The 20,488-nt window shown below is 50.1% G+C and overlaps 1 protein-coding gene across 4 annotated transcripts in view; it reads right to left on the reverse strand.

The window, feature by feature from the left end:
* The window catches only part of CDH23 (cadherin related 23), a 213,390-nt gene that overhangs the window by 70,507 nt on the left and 122,395 nt on the right, over positions 1–20,488 (reverse strand). For all 4 annotated transcript variants that reach the window (XR_008747265.1, XM_055804362.1, XM_055804370.1 and 1 more), the window contains 2 exons: positions 12,258–12,407; positions 11,322–11,480 (listed from right to left, as the gene is read on the reverse strand). Coding sequence is in view for 3 of the 4 variants with exons in the window: in XM_055804362.1 (XP_055660337.1) it covers positions 11,322–11,480; positions 12,258–12,407 (309 nt within the window). In the remaining variant the exon portion in view is untranslated. The remainder of the gene's footprint in view (positions 1–11,321; positions 11,481–12,257; positions 12,408–20,488) is intronic.

A 20,488-nucleotide genomic window follows, 5' to 3' on the forward strand; every position in this document is an offset into this window, starting at 1 on the left:
TGAAGAGGGCCTCTGCCGGCACCAAGGGAGTCAAACCCCTCCACACGGGGCTGCCGGAGTGGGTCCCAGCTGGGTTTGTTCTCATTTGCCCTCTTTGTTTTTCTCTTCCTTACCTTGCATGTAGAAGCCAGGAAATAAAAATTGATGAGCAGCAAGTTGCTTTGGCCAGAATCTCTCTGCTTAAAAGAGTTGTAGCAAGAAAGCAATTACAGAACATCAAAAAGCTGTCAGGGTACCAGAGTGACTGGGCGTGAGTCTCAACCTGCCACTGCCTGCCTGCTCCCGTGGCCACACCAGGGGGGCAGCAAGGAGACCAAGGCTCCGCCACTCCTGTAAGATGCCTGGGGCTTGGGCCACAGGATAAAGCAAATGGGAGGGGAATTCCCATCTGATTCCTACTTTTTTCCAGTTTTCTAGGAAAATGATGCAGATAAGGTTGCTCCTTGAGGCAGATTGGGCAGCCATGGGCTGCTCAGACCCATGGTACAAGCAGCACAGGGTGGGGAGCCATACCCTGTCATCACGCTGGTTTTTGGAGCCACCTAAACCTGCATGTGTTAAACAGCAAACAACCCTTCTTAAATGCCACTTATTGCAATCTTCAGGTCCCAAGGGAGTAACAGCTAACCTCTGGTATCTACCGAGACTGGGATTTGATCTGGGGGAGAGAAACATGAAGGGCCAAGAGCTTCCATGAGAAGCAGCTGCCAGGCTGCAAAACCAGATCGAGAAAACCAACGGAAAACCTACTCGAAGTCATTACGTGGAAAACAGCTCTGACTGGCATCACCCGCCCTGATCATGCTCTTTCCCAGGCATTTAAAGAGCAGCTGCCTGGTGGGAGGTGGCAATCAGGCAAGAGCGGAGCCGGTGGCAGGCCAGCGTCATCGTGCCAGAGCCCAGTGGCATGATTAGCCTGGAAGGAGGGAGATAAGAGTAGGAGGGAGACAGGAGTGGGGAACCAGAGCAATGCTGGGGTACCACTTCTGCCACATCCCTAGCAGCTCCAGACCATGGTCGAGCTGGGAGCTCAGTCACCACTAGTGACCCCAGAGGGCTGCACTGAACCTGCCTTGAGGGGGGGAAAAATAGCCAATCAACCCCCCTGGGAACTGCAGAGCTTTTCCCCACCTCTTCTGCCAGCCACCGGGGAAAACAACAGCCTCCTTGATTGTGTTTTATAACAGCGTTCCCTGCAACATCAGCTCCTTGCAAAGCGAGGTTAACACTTGCCTGGGCAGCCTTGATTTAGCAGAGAGTAATTTACTGTAGCCGGGCTGTTGCAATATCTGGAGACTAGGGTTTCAAACGCGAGCTGACAGAAGATGGCCCTTGAGTGAGAGCAGCAGGCACATCAAGCATGGGTTTTCACTGTGCAAGATGACACCAAGACCATTTAGACACCCACCTCGGTGGGTTTTACTGGAGCTCTGCGCTGGAGCTGGGTGCAAGCACTCCACTAATGAACCGTATTGATTTCATATTCTCCTGTTGTCCACCTAAATGGCAAGTGGCACATCTGATAGATTAAATAACCACACAATTGCCTGGCCTGACATCTCACTTTGCTGTTGGGCCTCTAATGAATTTTACAGCCCAGCAAAACGGAAGAAATTAAGGTCAAAGTCTGGTGGAAGAAATATAAATCCCCAATGATCTCTGAAGTATTCACAAGAGCTTCTGGAAGCCAGTCGTGCCTCCCACCATCTGCAATTCCATTTAATCCAGGTGCCGAGCATCATCTGGGGCACAGCAGGGAGAGGGGGAAAAAAATCAAAGGAGGGGGGAAGAGCCGAACTGGTTGTTGCCTGGAGATGGACATGGACATGTTGAATCCCAAACTGGAGAAACGGAATGGCAAAGCCCAACCTTTGTCCAGCAGGAGTGAAGATAATTCACCCTGTAACTGGATGCAGCCCATGGCTGCTTCAAGTGTGACTCAAACCCAGCCAGAGAGCAGGCTTTTCAGTTTGTCAGCAAGGGGTAGCAAGCCCAAAACACATCCCTGCCAGGCACAGGCATTCCCAGAGAGAGCAACAGGGATGCTCCTTGTTCAGCCCAAGAAATACCATAGTCTGGAAGCCGTAGGCTGAGCTCTTGGAAGACAACATTCTTGCTCCCCAGGAGCTGGAAACTACACCCAGGTCTCAGTCAGACACCAAGCAGGCACTTCTCAGGGGTGTTTTAGGGGACAGAGAGCCTTAGCTTTACTCCTGTGACTGGAAATAGCAAAGGAGAAGATCAAGCAAAGCTTATGGCCCAAGGCAGAAGCAGCCTCTGGGTGGTGCGATGGATCTCAGGAGGCTGATTTACACATCTCATGGCTCCCAAACGACTGGTTTGGGTAAATTATCCTCCCCTTAACACCCCAGCAGCAGCTCATCAGCAGCACAAGGAACTGCACAAGGTCATCTGTCCACAGGGTGACATTGCCTCTGTCACAGCATTGCTTCGGCTAACAGCACCCGCTGGGTGCCAGTTCGCAAGGGAGCTCTTTGCTCGAGGAAACACAGCCCTAGCTGGTTTGGGAGAGACGTGGGTGCTAGTGGCAGGGCCGGAGTCAGCTTAGAAAACAAAATCCCAGGAGAAAAGCTCTGTTGGAGCTTTGCAGGTGGGAAAGCACAACAGTTGCCCTTGCTCAGAGGTGCAGAGTTTGAGAGAGGACATACCGAGGTGAAGGTGCCGATTGCCCTGAAGGGACTGCTGATAAGGACATGTGAAACTGGGGTGTTCACATGGCAGCAAGCATCACCTTGGGAAAATATTCTCCCTTCGCCACCTTTCAAATCACCAGCCAAAGCCCACAGCAAGGGAAAACGACTCAACCCTGTCTCCTACTGGGAACACTGGGTAGGGTGGGGGAAATCCTGCTGCCTGGCTTGTGTTCTGCTGGATGGAATTTAGACAGCAGCAAGTCTGGATTTGCTCCATGTTTTTCTTTCTCAGCCCACAGTCTGGACTTGCTTTTTTGGGGGGTTGGGGGGCTGTGATTTTGTTTTGTTTCTCCTACCCCTACGCTTTAGCTGTGCATTTATCCTGACAGCTCCATCAGGACAGGAAGCGGCTGCAAAAGCTGCAGTGAGTGTCTCTCCTCAGCGCTCAGGCTGTCATGACTCCTATTCCACCCTATTTCGGTTTTACGGATTGATATTTAGATTAAAGAGATAAACACAGCCAAAGAGCACTGGGCCCTGACAGAAAGATGAGGACTTCAGATCTGTCAATCACACTGCTACCTGGTAACCCCCTCCTCCCCTTCTCTTTATTTACAGAGCTGGGTTGATAAGAATATTTAACGGGAACAAGGAGCGCAAGCATATTTTTATGTTTTTAATAAAACAAGAAGCGAGCAGGAAGACGACAAGCCATTCATGTTTAACTTTCCAGGCAATTTGGAATCATCCACTTTGATTATTTAACTATTTACTGTTTCATGTATTTGCAGTTTTCCTCTCCTCTTGCAGATAAAGGATTCAATTTTCTTTTAAGCAGTGGGGAAATTGGAAGAGATTTTGTTCTGTTTAAGCACAGCTGGAGTCGAAGCACTTTGGGGGGTGGGGGGGGTCTGAGAATAACAAGATCAATTAAGATGCTAAAGGAGATGGGGGGGTGGGGGGGGATTGAGAACAACAAGATCAATTAAGATGCTAACAGGGAGGGTTAGCTGTGTGGGCCAGGGAGGGGAGAAGGACTGGAAGGAGGGACAAAGCCCAGGCTTGGAGGACATCGGAAATGTTTTCCTATTTCCATCAGTGACCTGTGAACTCGCCCCTGCTTTCCTAAACGTCCTCTTCCCATGCCTGAGCCCATCCTCTGCAACATCCAGCTCGCCCTGGATGTTTGGCTGGCAGTTCCCCATTACCACCTCCCTTGCATTCACCCTCCCCATCAAGGGCTCTCTGATACATTTTCTGTTCACTTCAGGCAGAAAGAAAGGATGGAGGCTGACCTGGAAATCCTGGTGTTTGACCATCCTTTACTCCCCAAACCCATGAGGGAAGGCAGGGGAGGTGCAAGCTACTTCTAACACAGGTGCAGGGGGTGACTCCCTGTAGAGCAGAACACACACTCACCCCCCCCCACCCCCCCCGAGAAAAATTTAGAGGGTCAGTCAACTGCAAAAGGTTGAGAAGCCCTGCGCTACCCTCACAGCAGCAGCAGGGAATGTTGTCCTGCTGACCACCAATGCCCCATGAGATGATGGACTGCACCACTCTCTGGTCCTAATGCTGGGAGAGCACCCCAGGCACCACGGATGGGGCACGGGATAGTTTATCTCTGATTCCCCACAGAAGCTGAAAGTATGCTCATCGCTGGAAGCCTTTTAATCTATCAATTGATTCGTAAGGCATTTCCCCACCTCACTCCCTGCTCTGACAGGCTATGTTCCTTACTCCATGCAACCCTCCCAAAATCGGGAGCAATATAGGCTTTTCCCTCAGGGCTGGTCCACACAGTCACCAGCACCAGCAGCTCAGAGCTACAGCTAGCCTCTCCACTCAACCTCTGCAACCACCGCTGTTTAACTCAGACTGTTTCTGTGTCCTGTATTCACTTTTTCTCCAAGAAAAAGAAAGGGAATTAAAAGCTTTGGACATCATCAAGAAACAAGACAGTGGGAACTACACAGACGTTAGGGGAAAGTGGGTGTCTTTGGCCAGGGATGGAGGGATGCAGGCTGGGGTGAGACCTGAAGGCTGCACAGGCAACTGGAGGAACCTCCCCAGGTTTGCAAAGCCCCATCCCACATGCACGTGGAGTAGGACAAACCCAGAGGGATGCAACCCTCCCAGGCACCCCAAAGGTGCCCTGGGACTGCTACAAAGCTCCAGGCCAGGATGCAGGAGCCCAAGGACCATGGCATCCCTGTTCCCTGCCCCCCCCCCCCCCCCCAAAACTCATGCCATTGGCAGGGTGATGGCTGATTGAGAAAGCGATTTGCATTTTAAATAGGTGCTTATTGATGTCTGCAACTCTCCTTCCCAGGGTGAGAAAACTACATTATTACTTTCTTGTTGACTGGCATTTACAGCTGGCTGGAAAGAAGGGGAAAGAAAATCAGGCCAGGATCGATTTTCCCATCCCCGATGTGAGGCCAAAGAGAGATCGAAGAAGCAGAAGAAAACTGACAGCTGGGTGGTAAAGGAGAGAAACTTTGCCAACCAAATTAAAGGCTGCATTAATGAGGAGAGCAATAGAAGGTTAATTAGCGCATTTACTTCATTAGGCTCTTACTAACAAGGCTTCTCCCAAGGAAGTGCAGTGGCAGGGAGGGGGAAGATGAGAATCCAGGTGAATGGATGTGTCAGGGATGATGATCAGGGAGGGGACAACCCGTGGAGGGTAGCAAAAAGGGACTGTTCAGGAATGCGAACCAGACTCTCTCTATATAAAACAATACATACATACACATATATAAGAATACACAGGCTAATGCATTTGCAAAAAAGACAGGGACCTTCTCTTCCCACCCCACTCTGTAAAACAATCTGAAACTCAGAAAAAAAAAACCCAAAAAGGGAAGTGGTGTTTTTTTAAAGCACAAGACTGTTTTACAAATTCAGGTTATTGAGACCCTAGGGAACACGGTGCTTATTTCACCCACCTTGCTGCATACCACAAGCTACAGAAAAACATTCCCACACTGAAATCGATGCCTGATGGCACTGCAGTTTATAGTCTGAGGTGTGCGGACTGCTGGAGGTTCTCAGACTATTCCTGAGGGTCTGCAAAAGATAACTTGGGAAAGTACACCAGCAGGCTTGTCCAAAAATGCTGTGGAAGTTAGAGGGACATTTCAAAGCTCTGAAAAGTCTCAGCATCCCCTTCAGACTTTCTAAGGGTGGTTGTCACGGGGAGAAACCCAGCACCATCCCAGACCAGACGTACTTCTAGGTAAGTAGGACACCAAGGCAAGGCAAAGAGCATAACCTCGCAAGGATGTGGGAGGATAAGGTCCCAGGGAGAAGGCAGTCACTAACGCAGCAAGGATTTGGGGCAGATCGCTATGCAACCATCCCAGGGAGGTGTCGACACCGTTTTCAAAGCGTAGCTCATCTGATCCGCACCAGAGAGAGGTGCCTGAATGGGTGGCTGCCTCATCTGACCTGGCCTGCATAAGAAAGAGCTGGTAGGAGAGCATCGGTAACCACAGGGCTTAAAGGCCCTGCTGGGAGCTGCTTGCGTGGGGGTTGAAGGTGGGCAGCTGGATAATGCACTCCCTGCAGACTGCTCTGTGCCTCCCCCGCCTCATCCCAGCCGTTTGCCGGGGAGCGTGGGCTGGGAGGGGGGCCACGCAGCAGCCTTCCCAGCTCACTCCTGCTTGCCAGCCAGCTGATGGAGCCCGCAGCCACCGATCCCAGCCTGCGCAGCCACGCCAGACCAGGGCAAATAAAGCAGAAAAGAGGGATCACGGAGCTAGGATTACTTTCCACACTTCCCTGGAGAACCATTTTTCTCCAGACCCTTCAAGGCAAATCAAATGCACTGTGTGTTAAAAACAAGTTACTCTTGGTTTGTTTGGGCTTTAATGATTTTGGTTATCGGAGCTTTTCAGGAGGACTTCACTGTGCAGATCCATAGTGCACGAAGAGCTTAAGGAGACCTCCCGCCCCTTAATTCTTACCTTTTGCTGGGTCTTCTTAGGCCCCCTCACCATTCCTCCAGGTCTAGCAAATACATCAGCAACAGAAAGCAAAGCACGCACCTGTGCCATCATGCAGGTCCTGGTTTTTGGGAAGCTGGCACCACACTGAGCCCAGCTCACAGCAGCTGCTCTCAAAGCAGCAGCGTCTAAAGGCAGGTTTGGAGGGGCACTGGCTCTCCGCTCCACCCATCCCAGTACTCAGACCCTGCAGTCTTGCAAGGCAGCAGGACCCAGGCATGCCACAGACTCCGTGCAACAGGGGCCAATACCTGCTTGTACCTCCCCTGCTCTTCCCAGCCAAGCATCCTCCACCACACACAAGGGGCACGGCTGGTGCCAGAGCCCCAGCACCCCACTGAAAGGACAGGAGGGGATGCTGGACTGAATCTCACTCCTCTTCTCCTTGTTGTGGGGAGCTCACTGGAATCTGGGCTGGGTCATGGTGACCCCAGAAGCAAGGTCATGTTTTCATAGCTTCTTCCACCCAAAAAAGTTTCTCAGCTGAAAGCTCCATGTAGTGCCATTGACTCTCCACCTCCCCAGGTCACAGAAGAGCTCCTCGTGGGGGCCCCACCACAGCTAGTGGAATGCGAGCTCAGGGGACTGCTTTCAAAGCCTCCACATCTGGGAAAGGAAGCAGCAGACATGAGCAACCGGCATCAGTCCTCTTCACAGCCATGGGGCATAGAGGACATTGAGACTTTTCTTTCTGCTCTCATCTCAGCTGATGTGCTACACGGGGGCTTGTGAAACAGTGATACTACACCCTGCTGTCGGCAATGAGGCAGTTTAGAGCAGGATGGAGAGTAGCAGTAGCATGGGGACACATGCCTGAGGGCTTCTGCTGCCTCTGGACTCAAACAGAACTAATGGACTGGACCCACTTCATACTCTGTAGTCCCAGACCTCACCCCCTTCCCAGCGCTCTGTCCCAAAGCAGAGGGCATTCCTTCTGGGTCTCCCTGCTCCCATGCAATTGCTCTTCCCCTGTAGAGGGGATCTGCCCTGGGAATGTCACTGTGCCTGACCTCGCTTCCTGCAAGGCTTGTTTCAATACTGTTAGAGTAAGGCATGGATGTTCGGACTGTACCCTTTTATCCATCCCTCCATCATCTGCCTGTTGATTTGTCCTTCTCTGTAACAGATACAGTTTCCATCTGGTCTGAGATCTGCATCTGCGTCACTACTCCAGCAGCTCATCCTCTCCTGCAGCTACTGGCTTCCCAGCTGGGAGAGACAGGGCTGGAGATACCCTCCTCTCTCCTGCTCCTCTCACCCCAGGAGAAAACCAGTTGTTGGGACCTTCTGCCGGCACCCATTGAAAGCCACCAACTGCCCAGGCAGCACTTGGCCAGAGCTGTCAGGGACCCAGTTAATTTAGGGTGCAGTATACGTTCTTGTTGCCTCTTGTTCCTAGAAGGCATGAAGTTATACCAGCTGCCTGCTTGCTCAAGAAGTGTGAAATTCTTTCTCTGACCTTTTCTGTTATGTTATTAAAAGGCTTCATGGCCAGTTGTTTCAGAAAAAAAATAAAAAAATTGCAATATCTGTTGGTAGCTGGGGCAGAACTTGCCCATATCTTCAGGCTGAGCGCTGGTCACCTCCCAGCTTCACCCCTGCCCTGCAGCAGGAGCGTGCTGCTGTGCAGGAGCTCTGAGCCTCTCCAGCCCAGCTACCCCTGTGCAGCAGGGCCTGTGGCAGGGGAAAAAAAGAAGTTTGCATGGGAAAAGGCCACTAACTGGGGCAGAGACCCAGACAGCCTGCTGAAGGCTGCAATGCATGCATAACTCCAAACTGCAATGATTTCTGTTATGGGGCAACCTGGAAGCTTTGACCAGAGTAAGGATCCCTTCACACTGATCTCTGCAGAAGCACACGCGCAAGCCACCTTTGGCCTAAGTGGCTTATCAGGTGGGTAAAGAGCAAGGAGGCAGGGAGAAGGCTGCCTTTGGGCATACTGCAGGCTGCCTGCACAGGGCAGGAGCCATTCCCGTCAAGCCTAGACTCTCCAGCTGTTCTCGTGCAAGCAAATTACTATCGGAATCTATATGATAAATGCCTTTCACGGACAGAATTAAACAGACAAATGGATGGATGCATGGACAGACAGGGAATCAGCAGGAATGCAAAATAGAGAACAAAGAGCAGACAAACAAAATCTTAGAGGGCGGACAAGGCTGTGCTGTGCCAGGGAAGTAACGGAGATCTGCGCAGGAAGCTGCAGGGGCGTGCATGGGAGCCCACGCATCTCTGGGCAAAGGGAGGGAGGCAGGGAGCAGAAAGCAGGCAGGGGCTCTGGGTCCCTGCTGGCTGCCTGCACTTCAGGTTGTTTTACAGTTGATTTATACATGTAACAGGCAATGTTTCTCTGCTGTCACTGACATTAGGAGCTGAAATGCTGCAGGGATGAATGGCCATTTGTCACCACAAATGAAGTCTGCTTGCTCCTTTTTTTTTGCCTTTCCATTTCCAGCTGGCCAAGCAGAGGGCAGCGGGGAAAGGGCGGCAGCAAGGAGTGTGCTGGCTCGGCAGGGCAGGTTCACTGTTCCTCCCGGGTTATGAAGGAAGCCCCTTCCCTTTGCCTACACCCACCCGACCATGCACACCCAAGGGGGGCTACCAGGTAAGAGCTTGCTGGAAGATGCGCAGCCAGCCCAGGGTCTTCTGGGCTGCTAGGAGTAACTTCTCCTTCCCTAGGATGTTGGGCTGGGCAGATCATCAGCGATCTCCCATTGCCTTGGCCCCCATGGTTTTAGCTGCTCACCTCCCTGCTGGGAAAGAGCTGCAGGCGCTGCTCTGCACTGCCAGCTGTGTTTGGCCACCACCGGCAGGAAGCCTCCTGCCATCCTTCAGTAACTGCTGGTCCAGCCCATGCACTCCCCTGTTCATCCCAATCTCACAAACCTCCTGGTTTGTCCTTAGCACCCTGGAAACCCACTGGCCCTCCAAATGCTGGCACAAAACCTGCACTTATTTGCACAAAGAGGCATTTTGCAGCACCGAGCAAGGGGGGGGCGGGGAGGGGGGCAACAAGAGTCCCCTTTCATGAGGACGTCATTCAGCGGCCACCAAAGAAGTGCGCGGTCCACGTGGCTGGCCAGGCTTTTGTCAAAAACCCATCCCTAACCCCTACGGGTAAATACCCCTGAAGTGCTCCTAGGCAAGCAGAAAAGAAGGAAAAAAAGAAAAGGGAGAATTTATTAGCAAGGAAAGCAGACTTTTTGTCTGTGGCACGTGGGACAGTTGGAAAGGCACCATGCAGTCGTGCAGTGCCGTGGAAGCAAGCAGAGGGCTGAATCTCGAAGGCGAGTGGCAGCAGCGGGAGGAGCTGGTACTTTATGAGGATTGTTAAAAGTTTGGGATCAGCTGGGAGGGCAATCTGGATTTCCACGCTAATTGCATCCATTCTGATTTATCATAGAAGATTCAACTCCTGGCATTTTGCATTCGCTCGAAATGCTGGCATAGCTGGAAGTTGGGGAAAGAGGAGACGCAGTAACAATCTCATTGTTTAGTGTCTGATGGCCTGACTAGCTAAGCATCTGCTTGAAATATTAATAACTGTCAGATGGGAACAGCTCAGGGGCTCTATACAGTTTCACACCATCTGTTTGTAGAGTAAACACACTTACGCACAGGCGCATACACCCAACCCTTTTGTCAGGGCTTTTATTCTCTGGATCGGCATGCCTGTGTGGAGGGGAGACTGGGGGCTGCATCCCGGCAGAGCCGGGAAAAGGGAGGAGCCGGGAGGGCAGCCTGAGAGGGAGCCAAGCTAAACCATGTACGACAAACGATAGCAGTAATAACACATCCAAAGCCTAGCAGGGGTTTCGATGCTCTCCACTTTGATATCTCCTGTCCCAGAGCAGCTTTGCTTCTTTCTTTGACTATTTTTCAGTGCAGAGTTTTGTTCTGGTTCTTGCTATGCCCCACACTGGCACTGATATAGACTGACAGTGTCTTCACGCACCTGGAAACGTATCTTCTCACCATGGATTCTGGATGCTTCCACTAACCTACATGGGAGTGACAAGCCTTATGGAAATGCCCCGCTATTGTCACCGCCTCTGTCTGCTGCACCACCATTCTGCTACCAGCCATTTAATACCACACTCTGCTAAATACAGTCATTCCCCTCTTTTTCCACCCTTCACCCTTTTATTGGCTCAGTTGACCTCAATTTTGTTGAGGAAGTTGGTGCTTCCAAACAAGGCAGTGAGAAAACCCACGCTGAAAGACAGAAGTTGGGTGTTCACTCTCACTGATGAAATGACCAAATTCAGAAGGTACCAGAGCATCTTTTCCCATAAGTAGTAAGCTAAGAGAGAGGCAGCGGATATGTGATGAGACTGAAGTACTCAGTGGATTGCACGCAGTGAGGAGGAGGGAGAAGCAAGACCATGACCACTGGGATCAGTGTCTGCAGGAGAAGCTGTTGTCTGCATATGAGACCTATCAGTGCAGGACATTCCCCAAGTTCCCAATGTGGTGGGAACCACACATGTCTCCCAGAGACCAGGGAAGGTCAAAATATCTGCTCCAAAAGCCCATGGGAGGGCTACAACCCACCGCTAGCATCTCCCACCACTCCCTTACCAGGCTCCCCAGCCCATCCCTTGGTGACGGGCACCATGGAGCCAAACGCAAAGAGAGCCAGGATGCTCCTACTCACGTGGACCTGAAGGACAGTGGTGCCCACAGTGGTGTTCTCAAACAGGCTGACGTTGTACAGAGCCTTGCTAAAAATAGGGCGGTTGTCATTCTCGTTGATGAGGTAAATCTTCACACGCGCGAAGCCAACGTGGTCTGGGACACTCTCATTTGCAAAGAGCTGGGCAGAGGTGGGAAGCAAAGGACAAGGTTGGACACACTGTCTGCAAAGCTTGGTAAAGTTATCTATTCTTTTTTAATGCAGAAAACAACACTCTCCTGAGCTCCATGCTCAGTGCTAACCACCAAAGCGTAGCTGCTCAAAAAACAGAAGCAACCTCTTTCCCTCTCCCCCGGGAGCTGCTCGGCTCTGGGTGACCTCAGTCCTTGGGTGAGTCAAGCATCCTGCACCACCTGCCCTGAACAGTCCTAGCCTTTGCCTGGCAAACTGGGGAACCAGGACCTGCCACCCCACTGAAACCTGGAGAAAGGCTAGGAAAGCTTTTGCTCATCTTTCTCCATGGGTGGTATGAAAGCGTCTCTGCAGGACTGGTGCGGTGTAAGCCTGCTTTGTCTTCCCTGTGAATTCACGGCTCAGGCAGAAAGCAAGACAAAGCTGGAGCAGGAGGCTGGGGAGAGCTTTGGTGCCTGATCGGTGCACTTAAAACTAAGTTTTATACTCTATAAAGCCTTTACAGCCCCATGACATAGCAAGGGGGAACATGGTCTACTTCGGCTCTTGCAGCAGAGCTTTCAGATCTTGGAAACAGGGAGAAGATGCAGAGCAAATCTCTTCCCCCACATCCTCCTTTTCTTTATTATTTCCTTTTTTTGGCCATTTTGTAATGCTCTGAAGTTTCATCGTGTGGATTAGAGAGAGGAGAAGCATGGTTTCTGATCACTCATAGGTCACACTTAAAAATATGGCCATCCCATAAAGCAAGAGGTGCAGCCTTACCGAAAATTCGTAGCGAGGAATGGTCTCAAAGTCCAGTGGCACCGCCACACGGACGCGGATGTCTGCCTTCCCCTGGATAGAGGTCGGCGAGATGATGAAGTGGTTGGAGTTGTTGCCCACCAGGTAAACCTCAAAAATGCTGTTGGGTCCCTGGGAAGGGAAGAGAGGAAGGTTTGACAGTGACAAAGGAGTAAGGACCAGGCACAGTCCCCAGGTAAGGCTGTGGGCACCAGGGGCAACCTGGAGGCAAGCGCAGGACAAAAGCACTGACCCTGCTGCAAAGCCTGCGCATCAGGTGCAAACTTCCAAGCGCCAGCAGCTTGGGTACAGCCCTTTGCCTTCATACATGCAAAAATGCAATTATTGGAGACATAGGGGAGCGTTTCTCTGCTTGGGTTTGGTTAACCGAGTGATAGGGTTTGGCACCAACCTTAAGCACTCTTTGTTGCATTTTATTATGCTTACTGGGTGTACAATGCATGTGAACTCTATGAATCTTCTTTTCACGTGCACCCATTTTATACAAAATCTATGTGCACATGAAAGGAATGCATCCCTGGGATGAACCTGCACTGCACACAGCTGGAGGGAAAATCCTTTTTACTGTTCTAAGAGCCACACACTGCACAGGGTATCACACACCTGGATTTCACTGCCTTGTGCTGCGGTCCCAGCATGGGTACCTCTCCCATGCAGAGGGCTCTTTCTAGTAAGGCAGCTCAAACTGTGAAGTGGAAAACTCCTCTTCTCCCAAGGCTTAGCCAGCAAAGCAGCAGGACCACCAATATACTGACAGCAGCACTTTAGGACCCTCGCTCCAGGCACAACAACCCTTCCCAAAGCACGGCCCAGTAGAGCACGTGAAAAACAAGTCCAGAAGCTGCCAGAGCTGAATTTCCAATTTTTCTCGAATGACCTCCCACCTATCAGAAAAAGGGACCAATTAAATGCTCGAAGGGGCACTAATAGCGAAAACTGGCTAAGTGTGACCACTGAGAACCAGTGACACAAGAAGAATTCCCTCCCCTGCACCCCCCAGCAGCCTGTGGAGCTGTGGGCAAGCTGAGCATCTCTGATAGGAGCAAGCCCCAAAGGGTACCCACTGCCCCAGGAGCCCAGAAATGCTCAGCTGGTGGACGGCGGGGAGCCAGTATCCCTACAGAGAGAAGAAAAGGGACCTGTCTTAGGGCAGACTTAGCTCCTTCCAAAAGCTGTTTTGCTGGCCAGCTGGGAAATGCCAACCTCAGCACAAGTGAGGGATGCTCCCTGACACTGGTACAGAGCCTGGGAGGAAGGGAGCAGATGATACAGAGAAAGGCAGGAGGAAGCATCACTCCCCAAACCTTATTTCATACCCTACCCTTCAGATGCCAATTTATAACAAATGAACATTTTCCACCAGCAACAAAAAGCCATTTCACTGAGGAATTTCTCCCCAGCTCTAGTGTTGAGCCCTTGGTGTCTCTCCCAGGGCCCGGTGCCCTCTCCACAGTACATGAAAGCACCTTTCAGTGCCCTCCCCACAGTACACGAAAGCACCTTTTGTGGTGGCAAGATGCGAGGGATTTTCTTGGAAGCAGGAGAGAAGCGAGTTTGTTGGAGCCATGAGATAAAGGTTGAAACATCAAAAGAAATCCAAGTATTTGTGGGAAGAGAGCTGGGTGGATTAATTCCCCTCCAGCTGGGGAAGGAGATCAGCCTCCAGATACCCACCATCCCTAATTAGCAGCCCCTCAAGTGCCTCAGTCTCCCCATGTGAGGTCTGGAGAAGGGGAATACATCTGCCTCTCGGGAGGGCTGCTGCAAGTTGCCACTTATATATTTATTCGGCTATTTATTTTTTTGTTTCTGCCCCCATGCTGCTTTCCTTGCTCCTGGTTCCCGGAGCCTGCGAGCCCCCTGCGGATGGCTGAAAGCAAATCTGAATATTCAAATTGTTATCAGCTGCCCAGCAGAAGGGGCTGGCTCAGCCCGGCTCACAGCTAGTACCCTCTCTGCTCTGGAGGAAGCCACAGGGAGCTGCTTACATTTTCCTCACCCCTTCCTACCTGCTCCTGCCACCCAGAGCAAACAACGGATCTGAAATGTGTTCGTGAAGAAGAAAACCAAGCGCTATCTCCCCAGGCTTGCAAAGGTCCTGGTGTGCAGTGGTGGGCTCACGGTCGAGCATCATCTCTTTGCGGTGCCAAGGACAAGCATGGGATGCACTGGTGTGCTATCGGTGCATGACCTGCTTTACCTGCTCATTTCCCCCCTCCAGCCTCCTTACCCACCGTCTCCTGTACTGCTCAAGTTTCCCCCCCATCACTGAAAACAAACTGGCTCCTTTGCCTTCCTTTGGAGGCATAAATAAACGAGCAGCCTGCCAAGGCTTAGCAACCCTACAATAATAAACCCGTCTGCATGCGCTTTCCATCCGAAACAAATTGAGCCATAAAGAAACAGGCTTCGGAGGGAAGTTCGCTATTGCACAAAGCTGGGACACAGCCGCACATTTCCCAGCTCATCTCATCCCGTGCCAGTGCGTGGGGCCAGCACTCACTATGGCTTGAGGCTGCTGCCCGCTGCCTCCTTCCCAGCAATCAAACCTCCTCCGAGCCATAGCCGGCGCCGCAACTGATGGAAATTTCATGTCAATTCAGCTAAAAGACAATCGTAGCTGCAGTTGGGTGTAATTATGACTTTGTTCTTTGCATGTGTACTCCTCGGAGCGTGTAATAGGAGCCGCATCGTGTCCCTGCTGCCACAATGCCAGCATCAACCTCATGCCGATACTCAAGTTCCAAAAAAGCAACCACTTACTGATCTACCCCAAACGCTTCATAGTAGAACAATTTGTGACAGGCCTGTTTGCCAGCCCCACATACCCAATATCCTCCTTAAAATCCAGGGGGTTGGAGCAGAGGGAAGACCATCCCTGGGCACAGCCAGCACAGCACGGACCAGCAGGTAAGGGCAGAAGCTCAGGTGTGAGGCTGTGAGATGCCAGGAGGTGGGTATGTGCATCCCTCCAGAGGTCAGTCACAGGCACCATGTGGGCCCTGCTTAGGCACCTGCTACGAATCACGGCCAAATATTTGCTCTCCCAACCCACAAGACACGCTCACAGGGCATGGTTCACCACAAATCCAGGAACCCCTTTTCACAGCAGAAGGCCAGGAGCAGCCACAGCAGCTGTTCCAGCTTTGACTGAGGATGCATCATAAGCTTTATCCCTGCTTTTTCACCCAACATCGCCCACTGGCTTCATCCATCACTCTTGCTCCTACTCAGCCCCTTTCTCATGGGAGTGCACATAGAAATGCTTCAGAAATCATTCAGCCTTCCACCAGTCAAAGCAATTATTTAGCATCACTTACCAGCGGCTACGCAAAAAACTCAAAGTGAAAAAAAAAAAACAACAACCCAAACCCCTAGACAATCAAACCACCACTTCCTCAACCATACCATTCCCTGAAATCACCAAGGTGCACAGGTAGGTTGGTGGCCTGCAATCATTTTCAGCACAAAGTGAGCTTAGATTTTGGAAAAGCAGCCTGGGATCCTCAGTTTTCTTCTCTTCATGCCGACACAGTACAGGGCTGCCTTTGGTTCTCTCTATCCTAGCTCAGCTGCAGCTTGCTTTTACAAAAGGGACAGCCCTGTCTTTCTGAAGCATAAAATCCAGTGTTAACTCCAGCTTTCCTCCCAGCCACTTTCTAGGCACAGGCTATTACCTACAAAAAGCTGAGGAGTGTTTAATAGCTCTCATTCTGGCAAGTTTGCAAAGAAAGGAAAGTGCTAAGAGTTCAGGAGTGGTGGAGGAGGAAGGGGTGGAAGTGTTTTTTTTTTTAAAAAAAGCAATTAGTGCCTCTTTGTATAGTTTGGATACCTTATGCCTGGGGTTCTAGCTAGTCAGAGACAAATAAAGCTTAATCCTTCCTTTGAAAACACACGGCATAAAGAGGGTTATTCTCTCCACCCACTTCAAGGCATTTAACTCGACTGCTCTGAATAGCCTCTCCAGAGTTGCCTGCCTCTCTCCCACTGCCCAACCAGCCAGCCCAGGCTCCCAGCACCCACTGCTCACCCAGCACATGAGCACGACAGTATCAATAACCCTTTGGAGGGCTCACTGGGCACGGCTGCTCGTCCCCTGCATCCCTAAGGACCCCACTGGGGTCGTGTGTGATGCAGGATGCCTGGAGCAAAATAGTCCCCTGCCTTTCCGATCCTCCTCCCCACGCTGGCAGCCCTTTTCTCCTGTCTTTCTGTCTGTCCAAAGTGTCAGTCCTTTCCTGCTCCCCCACTCCTGGAGGAGTTTTCTCCTTCCCCATTCTCCCGAGGTTATCTGCTGAATTCCACACACGCCTGCACAGACGGGATCAATCCGAGGCTGCCTCGCCTTCAGCTTATCTCTGCTCCAAATGATTGATTTTCCCTCTTTAAGGGTAATTTGCTGGTGAATTCCATGTATTGCAAAAACCCCTGTGAAATCTAATTCAGCCCGACTGGCAGCTGGCACTTTTGGGAGAGAATACTCGAGTGCCGTCAATTCCCCTTTACAGTTCCTTGCTGCGTAGATCATATTTATAGTGCGTGTGTCTGTCATATGCATATATATGCTACGGATGATTCATATATTGCACCTGCACACACATGGGCACATATGATATCCCTATGCGAGTCTCTGATGTAGCTTTAAGCAACAAATACTGCATATTCCCATGGACTGTATTTTCTTTTCTTTTTTTTTTTTTTTTTTTAAATTCCCCATTTATCTTCCTCAATATGCTTATTTTGGAGAATTGTTTCAAAATTATTCTAAAATGTCAGACCATCATACTTGCGCTTTATACAGCCTCTGCCCTTTTCTTCTTCTTCAGTCAACCGCATCAAGGAAAATCAAGTGAAAACCATGGTAGAAGAGCTGGTTTCTCTGGCGTGTCCTGGGGAAGTATGCTGCCATTTCTTTTAATATACTTCTGTACATCCTCTGATGATAGGAAGCTCACATGGGGGATGCCCTGCTCCTTCTCCTACATGGCCAAACCCTTGCCTTCTCCCTAAAATACTGTATCGAGCCACCAGGCTGTAAAGTACCAGCATACCCAGAGAGGATATCCATGTCCCCCATCTCAGCCAGCCCTAGAGCAGATGAGCTGGAGCTAATCAGCCCTCCGAATTAATGTAAACTTATTCCACAGCTCAAGGCTCCTGCTCTCAACCTGGAAACAAACCTTGCTGCAAAAATGGATAATTCAAGGCTTTAACCTTCCATCTCATACACAGAATTTATTTGCCCCTGCTGATCTATTGCAACATGAATGAGAGGAGAATCCAGTCTCGGTGCATATAGATACCAGTCTTCTGTGGTGTCCAGTTGAGAACAAGCTCAGTCTAAATACTGGGAAACTTCCACAGATTTTCTCAAACAGCTTTAGAAAGGTATTCAAGTGGTTTTCTGACTGTGTGGCAGACAGAGAAACTCAGCTGCACAGAAATTAACGCTTTTTTCTTGGTTCATAGAAGGCCAGGTCCAAAACCCTGTGCATACCCTGCGTACCTATTTCTCCTGTGTTCAAGTGTTTTCAATACGCCATAGAGACTGCAAAAAGTAAAACCAGCACAGCTACATGAAAACCTCTTGGCTGCACCCCAAATCCACATCTGGGTTGATCTCAACTCAACCTGGGTGCATCCTCTTGAGATGCTCCCCATCCCACCTCCCACCCCCAGCCAGCTCCTCTTGGAGCAAGGCCATGACCATGTTTGAGGGATGGCATCTGGGAGTTTGCAAGGGACAAACTCAGAGGAACAGGTTTCTCCTTGGAGGCACTCTGCTTAGATACCTTGTCTGAGACATTAACGCAGCCGAGCTCCAGAAAGGCACTTAAACACAGAGGTAAATTCAAGCGCATGCTTTCAAGCGGTCTTTCAAGCATTGCATGCAACATAAATAGGTTTTTAAGTGCTTTGCTGAATTGTTTAATCTAACTCCTTCAAAAAGCAATCATTTAAGTTTGTGCAAAACATACCAGAAGAAAGACAGACCAAAACACCATCATCTGAAAAGGCTGTGTGGACCTAGTTACAAAATACCTTCTTGTTTAACAGCCTTGGCAGCCCACGCAGTGTGTTTTAAGGGCCAGAGGCATGTGGACACCACTTTCCCCAGCTCTACAAAGACACAACCAGAGCATGATGGCAAACAGGTTCCCCAAAGGCACCCAACCCCACAGGACCCCCACGTGCAGCAAGGTTCAGGTGTGGGCTGCTTCATCCAAGTAGGACTTCAACAAGTATGAGGGCTGAAGGAACAGCATCAAAATTTGCCAGAGGGGCCAGAACAGGCTGGATGGCTCGGCTCAAGAAAGAAACCAACCTGCCAAGGGGCTCTCCCAGGACTTAACAAGATAGTTTGGGAGACAGGAGACAAAACTTGAGTAAAATGATCTTCCCAAAGACTGTAGGCTTTGATTTCATGTGTTTGTATCCATCTGCTCTCATTTATTTATTTACCTGCTCTCCCTGGAGAGGTGTATAATTGTCTTCATGTTTTCCTTTGCCCCTTACACAAACAAATCATGCCATCTCCAGCATGAAGGCCGTGCTGGTGAAACAGCTTCGTCAGCCATGTCCTCGGGCACATCCCTGCATGAAGACCTTGGTACTCGCCATCCCATCCCTTCACTATTAAAAGCCTCTCATGAGGTATTTGAGCATCCAAAATATCACTGTCAGGCAACTATCTTCCCATTCTGTAAGTTTTTTTACTGAAAGTTTGGGGGTCTTGGGACTTCTATAAATACCCTATCTGGGAAGCAATGCTAGAACAAGCCGCTGCAGATGCAGTCCCACTTTCTCTCACATCTTTTTGTGACCTGGGTATCCTCTTCCCAGTTTTCTCCCCTAAAGTGCTACCTTGATGGTTAGTCCAGTTGCAAGCATCCACAAAGGGAAACAAGAAAGGTCCACCACAGGATAATGCAGAAAAAGAACCCAAACTGCTTATAATTTTCCTCCCTCCAGATATTCCAAGACATCAGCAATCCTGTGCTTCTTATCCGTGAAAATAATGCTACAGTCAAAGCAATCCGTGCTAACATGATGGTCTCCAAAGACGCGTACAGTAAAACTTCTTCAGACTCTCTTAGCACAAGAGGTCCTCCCTCTCAGCAGTTTTCAAAATCTCAGCCAATTCTTTTGGGGAAATCTCAGGATGTTAAAGAAATACATCAAAAGAATGAGTCTATTTTTGCTGGTGTGATCGGGAAGGCAAGGCTATTTTTTATTCTCCCATTTTAAAATTAGCAAGGCTGAAAAGTGAATTCTTGAATGGGAGTCACTCCAGTAAAATGAGCTTTTAACCAGAAATAATGACAGATCCTTCATCCTTCTGGCACAAACAGAAGTGTTACAATGCCCTTCAAGAACGGATCTGCTGACATCTCTCAGAAAGCACGACAGCGGCTCTATTCAGAAACTATCTTAAGCATCTGTCATATCCATATCTTCTTTATTAGCAATTGACATTTTCAAGAAAAAACAGTCTCTTTATCTGCTTAATAGCTCATCTGCACCACTTCTGGCTGAACTCATAACTCTTGGACGGTGACATCATGTCACAAGTAGATTATTAGTTCCGTGTCATAATCACTTCATATGAAAAAAAATGGGATTTCTGGCTGGCTTTACAAGATGTGGTGAACTCCATCCAGGGCTGGGGAAAAGCAAATCCATCATTTCAGCCAGCAAAGGCATCTTAGGAGATTTTGGGGGCAGGGGGAGATGTTCCATTTCTTATTCCTCAGTGCTACCACACTGTTCACCTGAAGCATCAGGAAAACATCCTGACAATGCCATTTATTCTCACAAACCCTCTCCCCTCATCTCACTTGGCCTGAAGAGGAATAGGGATGGCAGAAGCCTGTAGCCAGAGCCTTTCCAAGGGATTTTGGAAAGTTCACCACGAGGTATCAGTACTTGTTTGAAGCAGACACTACGCAGCGTGGCAGGCTTGGAGGGTACCAGCACACAGAAGCAGCCAGATGTGAACTGCACAAGTCAAATAATCAGAGTAATTGAAGACTGCAAGCCCAAGGCTGGGAAACATGCTGCGGTCCCTACGTGGCATGGACCAGCGCACAACAAATAGGAGCTCCATTAACACGAGGGAGGCACAAGCCTACAATGCTCCCAGCTCATTTGCAGTTACGAACTGGTATCTCAGTGCCCTCTACACTTTCTCC

The sequence above is a fragment of the Falco peregrinus genome, chromosome 1 (assembly GCF_023634155.1).
Source record: "Falco peregrinus isolate bFalPer1 chromosome 1, bFalPer1.pri, whole genome shotgun sequence".
Lineage (NCBI taxonomy): Eukaryota > Metazoa > Chordata > Aves > Falconiformes > Falconidae > Falco > Falco peregrinus.